The sequence below is a fragment of the Falco rusticolus genome, chromosome 9, assembly GCF_015220075.1.
Source record: "Falco rusticolus isolate bFalRus1 chromosome 9, bFalRus1.pri, whole genome shotgun sequence".
Classification (NCBI taxonomy): domain Eukaryota; kingdom Metazoa; phylum Chordata; class Aves; order Falconiformes; family Falconidae; genus Falco; species Falco rusticolus.
In genome coordinates, this window is record NC_051195.1 from 26,931,472 (window position 1) to 26,946,938 (window position 15,467).

At 36.3% G+C, this 15,467-nt stretch overlaps 1 protein-coding gene across 4 annotated transcripts in view; it reads left to right on the forward strand.

The window, feature by feature from the left end:
• IDE (insulin degrading enzyme) overlaps positions 1-15,467 on the forward strand; it is a 70,319-nt gene that overhangs the window by 17,598 nt on the left and 37,254 nt on the right. For all 4 annotated transcript variants that reach the window (XM_037399081.1, XM_037399083.1, XM_037399080.1 and 1 more), the window contains exons 8-11: positions 195-287; positions 836-927; positions 2,519-2,599; positions 5,562-5,665. In XM_037399081.1, coding sequence (XP_037254978.1) covers positions 195-287; positions 836-927; positions 2,519-2,599; positions 5,562-5,665 — 370 coding nt within the window. The remainder of the gene's footprint in view (positions 1-194; positions 288-835; positions 928-2,518; positions 2,600-5,561; positions 5,666-15,467) is intronic.

Below are 15,467 nucleotides of genomic sequence, written 5' to 3' on the forward strand. Positions count from 1 at the left end.
CAAAACCAGTTAAGTCTGACTTGTGTTATGTTTAATTTGTGCTGTTGCTATAGGCATTGAGGAGGGGAACATGTTAAGTACTCAAAATGTTAAAAAAAAATAAAATAAAAATTTAATGTTGCTGAAGCATACAAAAAGTATTATAAATTGTTACAGATTTGTTTATGTAATATATTTGCTTTTTGATTTCATAGGGTGGGTAAATACTCTTGTTGGAGGACAGAAGGAAGGTGCTAGAGGCTTCATGTTTTTCATCATTAATGTGGACTTGACAGAGGAAGGACTTTGTAAGTGAAGCGTGATGTCTGCGTTCCATGTTATTCCTGATATGATGGGTTTGTGTTTGTATCCACAGAGACTAGTTATGTTTTTAGCTTGAAAGCCAATGTATTTTAATTAACTGGTTATTCTTCTGTGTTTAGATCCTCTCAGTATGCCAACACACATTTCATCTAACATAAGAAACCAACTTATTTGAGGTTATACGAAAGTATTTCATTGAATGTTTTAAAGTTCTTCAAAAGAAAGCTGTTAATACCTTTATGTGCTATTTAGTCATACTATTTAGACCTGAGTTAAATTATATTATAAATCAATATCTTAACACAAGATGTGTTCAGTGCTGTTCTCAGAATTAGCTGGGGACTTGAACACTTCTCTTAAATTCATGACTGAGAAAAATATGTTTAACTTTGCCAGTGGGATTGCATATGTACTTAAACATCTTGGTGTATCAGGCTGCAATTAAAAATAAAACCTTAATATTTGTGTTCATCAGAATTTTTTCTTTGTGCAGAACTGAGTGAGTTATTAAGCAAGTATTTTTTCTTTCCAGTGCATGTTGAAGATATTATTTTGCACATGTTTCAATACATTCAAAAACTACGTACAGAAGGACCTCAGGAATGGGTTTTCCAAGAGTGCAAGGTACAACAGTTGGTGCTTGAAATATGTAGTGGTAGTATTTTTCGCAAATTTTTGGATTATAAGTAGAAACAGATTCTTTGGCTGTGGAAATAGCCTTTAATAATCACACAGTAGTGAAGTTTATTAATTTTAAAGTACAACATGACACAAATGACAAGTATATTCAGGATATATTGTCTTGATGTAGATGTGAAGTGCTCTTACAGAGCTGTGAGTTGACATTTTATGATGGTATAATGGAGGTGGAGGAAGAAGTACCTTACTCTGTCTGCAAAGGTTTTGCATAACCTTCCTTAGTCTTCACTGAAGGTGGAGGTGGGGAAGCATTTACTGTGAGGGGCAACATAGAATTGGAAATTGAAATGGCTGTTACTCTACCCCTCTTCTTTCATGTGTCAAATTATATAGTTGAGATTATAAAGGCAGTAGGACATTTAATCTGCTGATTGTTCTTTCACCTTTCTGAGAGGTGAACCACAATTCCATGGAGTACTTTTGCTGTACACTTCAGTCTTTGCTGAACCATTCACACTTCTTATCAAGTGTGTATGATTCTGTGTGCATAAAGCAAAAATGTAAAGTATCCTGTTAGAATTAAATAATTCTCAATGACAGTGTGAAATAAACCCAGTTTTATTAGATATATATCTATGTAGGCTCATTGGTTCGCTACAAATACTTGGGTAAAGATTTCATGTTCCATCTTAGCTTTGTTTGGTGAAAACTGTTGATTCTCTAAGAGCAGAAATTCCGCAGATGCATTTTGACAACTGCAAAGGAAATCTCTCTTTACCCTCTGCTAAAAGTCATGATGGAATCATGATTGTTTCGTTGTCCTTGTAAGCAAATTCAAGATTCAAAAGAGGTAGTTCCATCCTCCCATCTTGTCCCTGTGTCTTTTCCTTGCTTCTCTTGTATCAGCCCCAGCACTCCTGAGGCTGTGAGGTGAGTCGGAAGAGCTGGTGAACTAGTTTCAAAAGAATCTTCTTTTGAGTTTATTTTAAGCTGAATTGTTGAATTAACTAGACTGCATGACTTAACAAAAGGATGAGCTGTTATTTTCATTGGCTTTGTAGTCTTAGACCTCTTGAATTCACCCTTGCTGTTGTATTCCAAGAATGGTGTGTTCTATTTCTGTGGCTAGGACAGCATAAACACACACACTTTTTCTGTCTCTAAAGTTACCTTTTAGCTGGCTGAACAAAAGGAACAAAAAAGGAAGAAGGAAAGGCTTTGGTTCAGTGATGTACAACTAACACTGCACTGGAACACTATACATTGCTTGTATCAAAGTTGGTGTGTTTTCACATTATCAGGAAATCAAAATATATGAGCTATGGGACAGGTTTACTACAAGCAGGGCTTAGAAGACTTGTGTAACACTTCACATTGTAAGACTATCTGAAATTGCTTGTGAGTTTGTATAACTTGATGATTACTGAAAACTTCTGTTAGGTACCTGTCTAACTAATATAAAATGGATACAACAAAACTCCTTCTTTATCTTATAAAAAGGAATTGAGTAGCCAATAATTATTCTTAAAATAGTCTCTATTACATGCTTTTCAACTCTTCCTACGTTGTTTCCTAGGATCTAAATGCTGTGGCATTCAGATTTAAAGACAAAGAACGACCACGAGGTTATACATCAAAGCTTGGAGGAATGTTGCATGTAAGTGTTTTTGTTTAGTTGGTTGTGTGTGTGGTTTTTTTTTTCTTGTTTGTTTTACATTATAGTAATCATTTAACAGCATGTTTGATTATTCTCTTAATAAATACAGGTATTTGCAAGGGTCTTTTGCACTTCTTGAGCTTAAGAGGCTAATACCATGCTGCGCAGATCTTAGTTTTGGCGGTCAATGTCACACTTACTTCACTCTCTACCGTTTTACACTTCTATACTTGGTAGAACTGGTTTTACACTAACTGGAGTTGCTATTTGATCTGCTTCAGTGTTTCCTAAGACATATGTACCTTGTCATTCTGTGTCTACCTGATAGCCTAAATGTTCTCTAGGGGGATACGAGAAAAATAATATTTTATCGTAAACACAAGCACTATGTTTCTAAGTGTTTCTATAGTTAACAATGTGGAAATACTGCAATAAGCAAAAATGTCTGCATTAAGATGGCAAATTAGAAATGTTTGACTCTACTAATGTGATTACGTATTGGCATGGAAAGCATCATCATGAAGCTTATACTTAGTCTATATACTTCTTGCAAAATTCAGTTCCCTCATTTTGCATTAAAGGAAGTCAGGCAGGTTTTTTTTGTCTAGTGAAATTCACGTAACTTTTATACATTGCAGCCATTCTCCATTGCACAGCTAATGTCTACATCTACTCAGAGGCATCGTTCATTTCTTTGCAGGAGTTCCTGTGAATGCTCCTACACCTTAAATTTGTAAAGTTCAAAATAATGAATCTTTAGTTTTAGAATTGTCTTACTGATTACTAAAAAGCATTAGACTTAACTGAAACCATTTAAATTCATATAAATAAACCATAAAAAACTGAAACCCCTATTAGGGATGCTATCTATTGCTTCTGTTGTGTCAAATGCATAAAATCTATTTACCAAATGGACTTCTGACTTCTGAAACAGTCTTTCAGTGATCTGTATTTGTTGGATCATTCCCAATTACAATTGCTGTCTCCAAAAATTAGATGAGGAAGTTGCAAGTAGTGTTCCAAAGAGCAGGGTATTGATTCACAACCCTTTTTTTTTTCCCCACTGCATTTCTTTTGCCGTGCTTTGCAGTATGCATGGTAATTCTGATTCTGCTGCTAGTTGATTACAAAATACTAGAAAAATACTTTTTCTAGTTCTTTTTATTGCCTCTGAGTCATACTAAGCTTGTGCTTTGAATTAACCAAGCTAGAATTTTGTTCGGTGATTTCATGTGCTTACGAATACTAACTTTTTCATAACTTGGAGAAGAACCTGTGTATAAGTTAGCGTGAGTAAATGTAATGTCATGAGTTGTTACGTATTTACCAAAAGGGTTTAAGAAACCTATTTACTCAACAAAACAAGAAGTTCATCTTTAAAGCACATTTGTGCTGGTCTAAGGAGTCACCTCTAAGGTCTTGCTGTGAAATTATATTTCATATTTGTCATGTTTAGTCTTGATGTTTTCCAGGTAGTTGTTCTCTGGTTTACAGTGCCCCTTCTCTTTTGTTGTGTTTTGTCTCTTAATTTTCCTATTTGTAAAACTTCATTTTAATCTGATTGTTGTATCTACGTTGTTTTAGTCTGCTTTATTTTAGTTACGTTATGCTCTGACTTTGCTGGAAAGTAGTCACAGAATCACAGAAGTGTGTTTGGGGTTGGACTGGACCTCTGAAGGTCATCTTGTCCAACCCACCTCTCAAGCAATACAAAAATAACAAAGTAACCGAGTAAATTTAATGTTCAGTTCCAGCTGGTGGGCAGACTGTGTCCTGTGTTTGTAAAGGAAATAGCGTGTAGACTTTTGGTCACAAAATCTATATTGCATTGGTGATTTCAGATAGAAGTGCATAGATTACTTAATATTTCCCCTTTAGGTTGCTTAGTCTGCTTAGCCATTTATGAAGAATGTAGTTAAATGAGTATTCTGCAGTGTACAAGGAATCTTTTGACAAGTTCTTTCAAATTCTGGATTTTTAGCATTCACATTTGAATTTTTTCTAACACAGGTTTGGTTTATTGCCCTTGGTCTCCACCCCCCAGGACCTTTCTCTTTTCCGAAATCTTTGTGTGAGTTACTCTGTAACTACTCCACTGTAGTCTTTTGTATAATGTATGTAATTCAGAAAGCCATTTTATAATAGTTCTGGTCAAAAAATGTATACCAATATGGCAAACTGCAAGTGCTCAGGGCTTAGGTCACCTGGTAGTTTCCCCTTGGTAAACAGATGTTTATCAATAAAGTTTTCCTGTCAACCACACTAATAATTTTCAAAGGAATTTTCACTGTTTTTTCCTTCTTAAATTGTGACGTACCTTAAGAGGTTTTCAGTTTGATCCTAATTAAAAAACGTTAGCATTAAAACTCTGTAAATTTGTATTACACTTTTAGAAAATTGACATATACTTTCCTTTAAATTACTGTAAATAAAAATAGGATTCTTAAAAAAATAGGAATCTTAGGATCCTAAAAAACTTAGTGGTGGGGTTTTTTTTGGTTGGTGGTTGGGGTTTTGTTGTTACTGTTTTGGGATAGTTTTGTTTATGTTTTGTTTTTCCCAAATGCACTCTAGTGAGTACTTAAGAGTTCTTTTATCTTTAAACATATCCTCCAGGGGTCAGCATTTACCATGTTATTTTTACTGTAGTTACTTCAAAACTATTTAAAGATGGGTGACTTTTTATATTGAGACAAAATATTTCAAGAGAAAAGAATGGTAATACAGAGTATATAAAATTACCAAATATAGGAGAAATGTAATTACATAGAGTACTACTCCATCCTGGTTAGTTTTAAGAGAGAGGTTCTAAAACTTCTATGCACTTCAAATTTGAAATTGCCAAGGCAATACAGATTTAGTGGCCAAAAGTATACACTTCTATTTCCTTTTCAAAACAGTAGTTTTCTCATGCTTACTTGTTTATTAATTCATTTACGTGTTTCTGGGCTTTGTTTTTTAGTATTATCCTATAGAAGAAGTATTGGCTGCTGAATATTTGCTTGAAGAATTCAGGCCTGATTTGATAGAGATGGTACTGGATAAACTGAGACCAGAAAATGTTCGGTAAGTTAAACTGCAGTGACTTGCATTTTAACCCACACATTATAAGAAAGCAGATGTACTAATGGAAACACAAATTCTTAGGTGACTCTTACAGCTCCAAAGTAAATGTTACTGAAAAAGAGCTAGTTGTTCTCTGTGTTAAATGTCTCTGCTCACCATTGAAAATAAGCACTCTTAAGTGCATGCAACTCTTCCTGTTCAGACAGAAACATCCTTTTGGTCCTCTCTATACAGGATGTCTTCCTCAGGCCGAAATAGTTTTTGGAAGTTACTTATTCGGAATCGCTCAACTGTTACTGAGAAAAAGCCTAGTAAAATTATCCTGCCTGTCTAAATTCTTGGGACACTTTATACGGAATGCTCTAATATTCATGATTTGGAGCTAGGTCTGGAAATCTGTTAAGAGGATGGCTTTTATCTGCTGTATATGTTTTACTTTTCCTATGGAAAGCTTCATGCAGCTTAGCAGAACCTCTGAAAAATATCTATTTATGTGGGTAGAAATAGCTGTCTTTAGCTGCTAAAATCTCTCAGACTTCCAGAGCATCTCTTTGATGTGAATGTGACCATAGTGTAGATGAGTTTTCCTTGCAGAGTGTGCTGCAGTACAAATTTCATGGCTCAGTAACTGGTCAGGCTGGATGTTGAAAGGAAAAGGGAATGCCTCTCTGTTGTGCTTTTGAGGATCTTCTGTTGACACCTAAGCAGAGTAGAAAAAGGAGGCTGAAAGAACAAATGTACCTAGTGTCTGAATACCTAAAGAACAGTAGTGTGACCAGAATGAGGGAAAGAATATTTTTCTGAGATGATGATTTACAAGTGAAGGAATCTGGAAGATGTACAGAAGAAAATGAGGGCAGGTGAAAAAAAAGGCATTATTAATTGTGAAGGAGGAAGGGCTGGGTAAATGGTTAGCAAAGGGAGGAAGAGCCTGGAACAGGACAGCTGGCAAAGGACATCATGGGCATAATTTAAGGGGAGATGCTGGTAGCTGTGGGTAGCTGGTATCTCAGGGATGGATAGAGGGGCTGGCTAGTGGAACTGCTGGGGGTGTGGTTAAGTGCAGATTGGACAAAAAAAAATGAGAAGGGGATAGGAATTTGGACTAGTAGGCAGAGCAGAGCGAAGAGAGCAAGTCTAAAAGAAAAGATTGTCAGGCTTAGCAAGGATATTCAACTGAGAGTCCTGAATTGTGGAAACAGGGCAAATGAGGCAAAGAGAAGAGGTCTGAGGCAAGGAGCCTGAGGTAGGTACAGTCTGTTTGCATGGTAAGATTTTCATAGAGGGGGGCTGTAGGGGTGGCTTCTGTGAGATGTCAGAAGCTTTCCCCATGTCCAATGGAGCCAGTGCCAGCCGGCTCCAAGACGGACCCACCACTGGCCAAGGCCCAGCTAATCAGCAGTGGTGGTAGTGCCTCTGTGGTAGCGTGCTGTGAAGGGAAAAAAAAATTTACAAAATGTCTATGCCACTGGAAGAGAGGATTAAGACTAGGTGAGAGCAACAACTCTGCAGACACCCAGGCCAGTGAAGAAGGAGGGGCAGGAGGTGCTCCAGGCACTGGAGCAGAGATTCCCCTGCAGCCTGTGTTGAAGACCATGGTGAAGCAGGCTGTCTCCCTGCAGCCCGTGGAGGTTAACTGTCTCCTGTGGGAGGGACCCCATGCCGGAGCAGGGGAAGAGCGTGAGGAGGAAGGAGTGGCAGAAACAATGTGTGATGAACAGACCGTAACTCTCATTCCCCATTCCCCTGTGCTGCTTGGGGGAGGACATAAAGAAATGGGGAATTTAGTTAAGCCTGGGGAGAAGGGAGGGCTGGGGGGAGGGTGGCTTTTCTGATTTGAATGGTAAGAAATGAAGCTAAATTCCCCAAGCTGAGTCTGTTTTGCCTGTGGTAATTGATGAGTGATCTCCCTGTCCTTATCTTGACCCACGACCCTTTTGTTACATATTTTCTCCCTGCTGTCTGGTTGAGGAAGGGAGTGATAGAGTGGTTCTGGTCAGACCACCACAGTAGGACAGCAGCAGGATTAATGGGACCAAACTTGCAGGAACTGAGCATAAAAGCAGAAAAGCTTGTGCGGACTAAGTGCTGTATAGTCTACAAAAGGGCAAAGAAACCAAAGTTTACCAAGCATTGCTATTTTTTTTTCCTTCCCCCATACAACTTCTGTTTCTGTTCTCAGAGAATAGGAATGTTCTGGAATTACATGATAAAATGCCAGTGCTATTATTGCTCTGCCTGACCTACCACTGTAGTTGGAATGTGTGTAATGAAAGTAACAGGAATCTTCAGAAAGGGAAAAGTAGAGATTCAAGGTTTAGACTGTTTAATGCTGAATTCCTTCTTTGCTTTGTCACAAGCTTCTTAAATGGCATGAGACAAGCTCCTAAAACAAACTTTTCACAGCAGGCCAGTAATTACTTACTCCTTTTCATGTTCTTGAGTATGCCTGAGATTTTAAGGCCTAACTAGAGGGATTGCTGAGCATCTGAATCCACAAACAACAGAAGTTTTGCTTTTAACCTTTGAGGTACCATACAATGTGAAGAATTGGCGGGGGGAAGTCTTAAAGTGAGCATCTCAAATGAGTGGGTACTGTATAACTCCGTGTATCTCTATGTGCTTCTGCTTCTTATCTATGAAAATAACGTCTCTTGGGGTATTTAAAATATGAAATTTGTTCCTGTAACACTGAGTGCTGTAGAAGAGACATTGTAGTAATTCTGTTTATTTAGAGAAAGATGCGAATATTGGAAAGAGAAGTCAGGTCATGCGTGGAGCAAAACATAAAATACTGAATAGCTGTATCTTAATTGTTCTGTGCACTGAACAGGGCAGAGGTTCAGTAGAACAATATGAATTTGTGTGTGCATATATCGATATGTATAATATGGTACAATCTTAATTACTAGAAGGGTGCATGGGCAACAGTTACACTATCATATTGGAGCCTGAATTTTCTTTTTTTTTGCTAATGTTTGCAATTTGGTTCTCTTAATATATGTTTTGTGTATATTGTAATAAATTGTAAAATCAGTGGTGTAAGGATACTATTGAAAATGTATGAAAAACAGAAACAAGCTCTTGCTTGTGATTCTGTATATCAGTCCTACTGTATTTGAACACTTGTTTATCAGTGTTTTGGAAGCCAGGTATACTATAAAATAAATAATGGTGATTTTTGAGGGGGTCTGTTTCTGAATGTGTTCCACGCTGAAATTTCAGACAGTGTTGGATATAGAGGGACAGCAAGGCATGCATTCATATATTTCTAGTGTTTATATATTTCAGTCTTCTGAAATTACTGTGAATTATTTAAAAGTTTGGGCACATGCCTTCACTATGCTCATTTGTGTGACAAAAATCTGTCTTGTAGATTCATGTGGTTCTGGTGTTTCTAGGGTTATACCAGTAATGATAGAATGGAGCTGCCTATGTCAGTGACAGTAGTTGCCATAGTAATTAATGCCCTTTAAAGAAGGGCCTATATCTTTGTGTGTGGGTGTGCGTCTGTGTGTAATGTGTGTGGGATACTGCAACTGAAGCTTGAATATTTTGAGAGATCATATTTTGAACAAACAGTAGAGAAAATTTCCAGGTTCTGTCTCCTGTTGTATTAAATACTTATATTTTGGATGTATTTGCATGTTGATCTACTACCGACTTTCTTGGAAATTTGATACAAGAGCTTACCTTTAACCTGAAGAGTATTTTTAGTAATTAAAAGACAGAATATATAATTGTTTTTTCTCTGAAGAAAGCTTAACCAAATTCCACATGAATTTTAACTTTTGTAACTGTTTTTAGAATTGCTTACAAGCAATAGGTAAACCATTTTTTTACACTGATCTAGTAAGCAAGATACAGGTGCTTAATCACATCTGGCATTTATTATCGCTTCACATAGCCTTACTATATGGGTCTTGACACTGCAAGAAAACAGTCAATATTATCTTAGGGAAGGATACCTTTCTGTAATGTAAACTGGGTCTTTTTTATTAGCCAGAGAACTTCCAAAGCATCTGCTTGCTTAAATTTTCAAAAATTGCTAGAGGAGCTTAATATATGTAAATACATTCATAGACTGTTTAAACCTATCAGAAGCTGCTGGATGCCACAGACCTCTCATCATTTTTCTGTGTCACTCCTGTTGCTGGCTATGCCAGCCTTTTGACAGTTCCTTCCAGTTGACGGTACTTGAGCATAAAATAGCCATAATTAACCTTGTTCAAAAGTTATTTGGTGAGAAAGGAAATTGTAGAGAATACAGGTAGAGGGAGAAAATTCAAGTCTATAGAATGTGGTCAGAGGTACAAGAATAGCAGCAACAATTTTTAGAAGAATTTAGAATGTTATGTGATGTGCTTTTTTTCAAATAGGTAATAAAGAGCCATTTCACAATGCTCTTTTAATTAATATAAGCGCATATTTGCACTTGCAGTTTCAAATCTGCATTCCTCTTTGTCCTTGGGTTAAAAAAAAATAGGGGGGGCAGGCAAGAAATGAGCAAGAATCTTACGAGAGAGAGAAGAAAAAGTAAATCTAAAAGGATGGAATTTAGCTGTAACTTAACTGACATGTTAGTAACCAAAGAAAACAATTGCTTACTATTATATGTATCTTTTATTTATAGTAATTTTGTAGAGTTACATCAGTCTTCTCACATTGGACAAAGTGACTTGCTGGAGATGAGTATATTCTCTGCACTTGGTAATTGTGGATTAATTTCAAATAAAAAGGATTTTTTTCAAGATGGAAAACATCTAGAGCAAACACTAACTGAAGGTGATCTGCTTTAGTATTTGAAACAACTGGGAAGCACTGATCCTTCGGATAATGGCGACAGTTTCATCTCAGCTTTTTAAATCAATTCAGCCTGTTCTGAATGCTCTGTATGTGACTTTTCAAGTAGCAAACTGTAGTACATTTAGAGTGGAGAGGCACAGTGGTGGGGCTGTTTTGGAAACTAAATTTGGTAGAATAGGTATCCTCTTCTGTACAGGAAGGCCTCAAAAGTTTCCATAATGCAAGAGGGATGGCGGCATGGTGACTGAATCAAGAAAGTTTGTGATCAGATAGGGATGGTCATTTAGTAACTTCCATGTATGTGGGTTTCCATGTAATCTCGGGCTTTAAATGTCTTGGGTCTCACCCTGCTTGCTTCTAGCTTGTTGTCAATGTGCTTTCTTTTTGGATGCTAGAAGAAATACGTTGTGTTTAGTCTTCCCTCAGGACTAAATACCATTGTCTCTTCACTTTACATGGCTTAAGAAATACATTATAATGCTATGGTAATTCTAAGCTTTTGAATAAAAAAGGTAAATTTTGGGAGATAAAGGGACTTTCAAAATCAGAATGTACTTGGGTTTATGGCCTCCTCAGTTCACTGTTGAAGAAATTTTATGTTCTTTTTGTTACAGAGATTTTAGTAGGGCTTAAAGATAGTAAATACAGGTAGGTTAGTTCTCTGAGGCTTCAGATGTGATGCCCACAGCTGTGCCTGCAGCTGTCCTGTTAAAGCTTAAATCTAAATATGTACGAACTAGAGTTAACAGAGACTGATTATGTGGAGTTCTAACAGCAGAATTCAGCAAAGCACTGGTATTCTAAAATGGATTGAATGAGGCCTGCGGGAGGACTATAATGATGTAGCAGCATGCACACTTTGAGTTAGAATTGTATGTGATCCGAGTAATAATAAATGTATTGCTTTTTATGTGTGGACTAAAACCATGCTAGTGTTTGCTATTGCCGTAACAGCTATACATTCACACCTTAGTTCTCTTTATGTTCAGACTATTTGTCTTCTCCAAAACTGTAAGTTATAAAAAGAAACCCAAAACATCAAACCAAATTTAAGATTGTGTTGTTGCTTTTATGTGCTTCTCTATATTACATGGTTTTTCAGTGTAGACTCAGAAGTTAGTTGTGCTTCTATGATAATACTGAAAGCTGATTTTTCTCAGATGTAGAAGTATAAGTCCTTTCAATTTTAGTGGGTATTAAATGTTTTTATTCGAGGTATCAGGTGTTTACACATCTGAGCTAATTAGACCTACCTATTTTTATGTGATGGAAACAAAACTATATTCCTTGTAGACACATTTTAGGCACTTACCTTTTGAAATTAAAAGTAGAATGAAATGAATTAGGGATTTTTTTATCTTTTACTTGACTAAGATACTTAAAAAGTATGGTAAAATATAACAAGGAATGCAATTTTATAGTATTTTTTTTATTTTAAATTGCTGGCAAGGTAGGATAACTTGGGGGTGGGGGGAGGGAACTTAGTTAAATATTACTAAAAGTGATTTCATGGTCTGTTACCAACAGTTTAAGAAAGCCACTGTCGATTTGCATTTTCAGTGGGCTCTCTTGAAAGAATGAGTTGAGATTATAGATACTAATAAAAGGGTCCCCTTGTGGTTTACTTTTTTTCTAATTATGGCTGTATCTATGTGCATGTAGTAAACTATCAATCCAGTAGCTAGTTTTCTTCTTTTGTCATTGCTTGAGCAAATTGTATATACTTACAAAAAACTGGACATGTGCTTTTTAAGTATCTATATAGTGTTCTGGTTATCTGCTCTTTACTGATACTTACACTCATGTTTACCTTTCTGTTCTCCCTTTTCATCCCAACTCTACCTGCTGCTTTTTTTTTTCTTTTGGATTTTTTTTGTTTGGTTTGGTTTTTTTCTTTTTATGCCTTGCATAAATTGTGTCTTGCAATGGTTTACTTCCCATTGATATGAATTTTTCCTTTGTATTATGATTTTATTCGTAATTTCCTTTTCATAACCCTAGTGGTATTCACCTACACTAAGAACTTTTCTTGGCGTATCTATATTGAGGTAGCTGCATTCACGGTTAGAAACTGCTGTTCAATGTCTTCTCTAAAAAGTTCAGCTTTTCAACTGTTATTTTCTTAACAAACTGTGTTTTTAAAAAGTATGGAAAAATATCCATACTCACAGATGGTGCCAAGTATCCATATGTGCTTCTATTTGACTGAACCATAACAGGAAGTTTTCATATTCTCCTCCCCCCTCCTGCCCCCGCACACTACTTGTTGCATTTAGTGGCTTAATTTCCCTAAGAGAGAAACCTTTTTAAGATGTAAGTATAATTTTTTATTTGTTCAAACTGCACTGAGTTTTGCCAGCCATCTGTGAAGATAAGACTTGGCATGTGTCACAATCTTAGCTGACAAATGTAATTTCCCCGTCATTTCCAATACAATTTTTTTCCCCTCATCATCTGCAGAATAAATGCTCTTATTAAAATTTAAGAAGCTAGTGACTCATCAGATTAAGCATCTAAAGAACATTTTCCCCTTGATAGTAGATGGAATTTTTCCTCTTTTGATATCTGAAGTGCAGTACTAGTACTCTCCTAGAGGGAAGAAAAATAAAATGAATGCCAAAATGAAATTTCTGAGGGCTAGTATTTCACATATACTGAGCAAACAGTTATTTCAGTGCAGTGGGTGATGCTCATCTGTGATGATAAACATGTTACAAATACGGAATGTATGTGTTCATCTTTTAATTGCATTGTATCTGAGTAAAGAATTTGAAAATCACAATTTGCTTATTTCCCCATACAAACCATGGTGTTTGTAGAGACTTAGTTTTACTGAACCCTTGCAAATTACTTATGCTTCTGCAGAATGATTAGAATGCTGCACCCCAGCAGCATCTCTGTAGTTTCCCCTCTTACCCAATTAGATTTGTGTGGAAGTGGCTTTGAACAGCCTGTATTGCCTCGCATGAGTTTTACTGATGGTTTTGGGGGAGGTTATAAAAATTCTAGGCTTTTGCTCTTTTTGTCTCAGTCATGTTATTTTATGCGTTTGGATAAGATACCTGTAATTTTTTCTGCTGTTTGACAATATAATCATTCGGAAGACAAAGTTTAAATTAGTTCCTAAAAAAAGCAATTGTTCCATTTTAAGTATAAATTCATTTTGCAACAAATCTGCTTTGACATATCTGTTACTAATATAACAAATACCGTGGTCTCAAGGTCTATTACTTTTTCCACCCTTAGAAGCTTGAGTTTTGTGATGTACATCTGGAATGTAATAGTACGTAATCTTTCCTAGAAGTACATTCATTTTAAGGCACACATTCTCTTCCCAAGTAACACTCTTCTGTGGATCCGTCACTTGTACTTATTTCAGGAGAGTGAAAAACGAGATGGTGTCTAGTAAAATATGTATCACATTATAGAAATTGCATTTGTTTTTTAAAATTGAATATAACTGAGGACTGTACGTACAAGAATGTACATATAGATGTAAACTGCATTTACACTTTCAACGGTGTTGCATGTTCATGAAATGCTTAGAAGCCTAATTGCACTTGTTGAGTTTAAATATGTTATAAGCGGGTCCTATTAAAGATTACCTAATTGCCTGTCTTGATTTTCCAGTGCTGTCTTAAACCATGCGGATGTTCCTAGTGCTATACAGCACAACACAGAAATGAAAAGCAAAAGCAATGTTACATAGCTGACAACTTAACTGTGGTGGTGCTTTTCCCCTCTTCTTTTCCTGTCCTTGTGTTCATTGCTGATGATGCTCCTGTCTTGGTTTAGAGTGTAAGTCTCAGGCAGATAAAATGCCTTTTGGTTTGTTTCATGTGGTTGTGGGTATGTTTCTGAGAGCTCAAAATATAAGTAAACATTCCAGTAATGATTTGGGATATGGGGAGAGCAGGAGGATCCCTTGAAGCAGAACTGCTTCAAGAATTGCAGTACTGATTTCTGCAATTTCATTTTCTATACATAGAGCAGACCATTATTTCTAGCTCTTAAATTTTAGTATGTTCCTACAGCAAATCTTTGGATGCTTGGATTGTCACTACTGCTTGAGCATTGGTACCCTGGAGAAGGGTAGAAGGAGATAATGTTGAATAACAGACATCTGCGTATTCTAGCGTAAAACACCTTTGTCTCGCTGCTCAGGCTGCATGATTATTGGACTTTTATCAGGGTAATCTTTTAGTTTAAGATTCTATTTATTTATTTATTTATTTATTTATTATTTAATGGCTGGAAAAGCCTGATAGGTTGCTCTGAAATTCTGGTAGACTTTATGGTTTTTATAGTCTCTTAGCAACTTCATCTGTACATCGTAGAGCCTTTGCTCACCAGCTGTCCAAGTTAAAATGCAAAACAGTAGAGTATTTCTATGGCTCATTTTAATGTAAACAACAATATCTCTAATAGATTTCACCTTGTTGACTGAGCTAGTATCTGCTGTGTTGCAGATATTGTCCAAGGTTAAAGTGCTTAGTTCTTTGCTGAGTATTTATATAGTATTGTTCCTTTTATATAAAAAATTAAATACTTGTAACGTGCAAACATGAAACAATTTTATATGAAGTCACAATAAATGTTAACCATTCCTATTGCCATTTGCAATGAGAGATGAAATAATGTATCTCTTGAAGATGAATATTCTTATTCTGGTTTGGATACTGTACAACTTTTGCAGAGGAGCAGGAGTTGTTTTGTGCATGTGTATGTGTGTGCATCTGTGCGTGTTAATGTTCTTTCAAAGGTAGGGAGTAAAAAATTCTCCCTTCCTCAACCCAGAGGAAATCTACATCCCTGAAACGTGAGATTTGATTGCCCCTCTGTAGTGTGTATGATTTATGTCTCAGAATTAGAGTCCTGCTTTAATTTTTTAATCTACTGCTAGAGAATGTGTCTTTACAATCCCATGTGGATCTGAGATGTACTTGTCATTTAAGTGCATCTAATGCTAGCTACTTACCCCACTGTTCTGCTACTC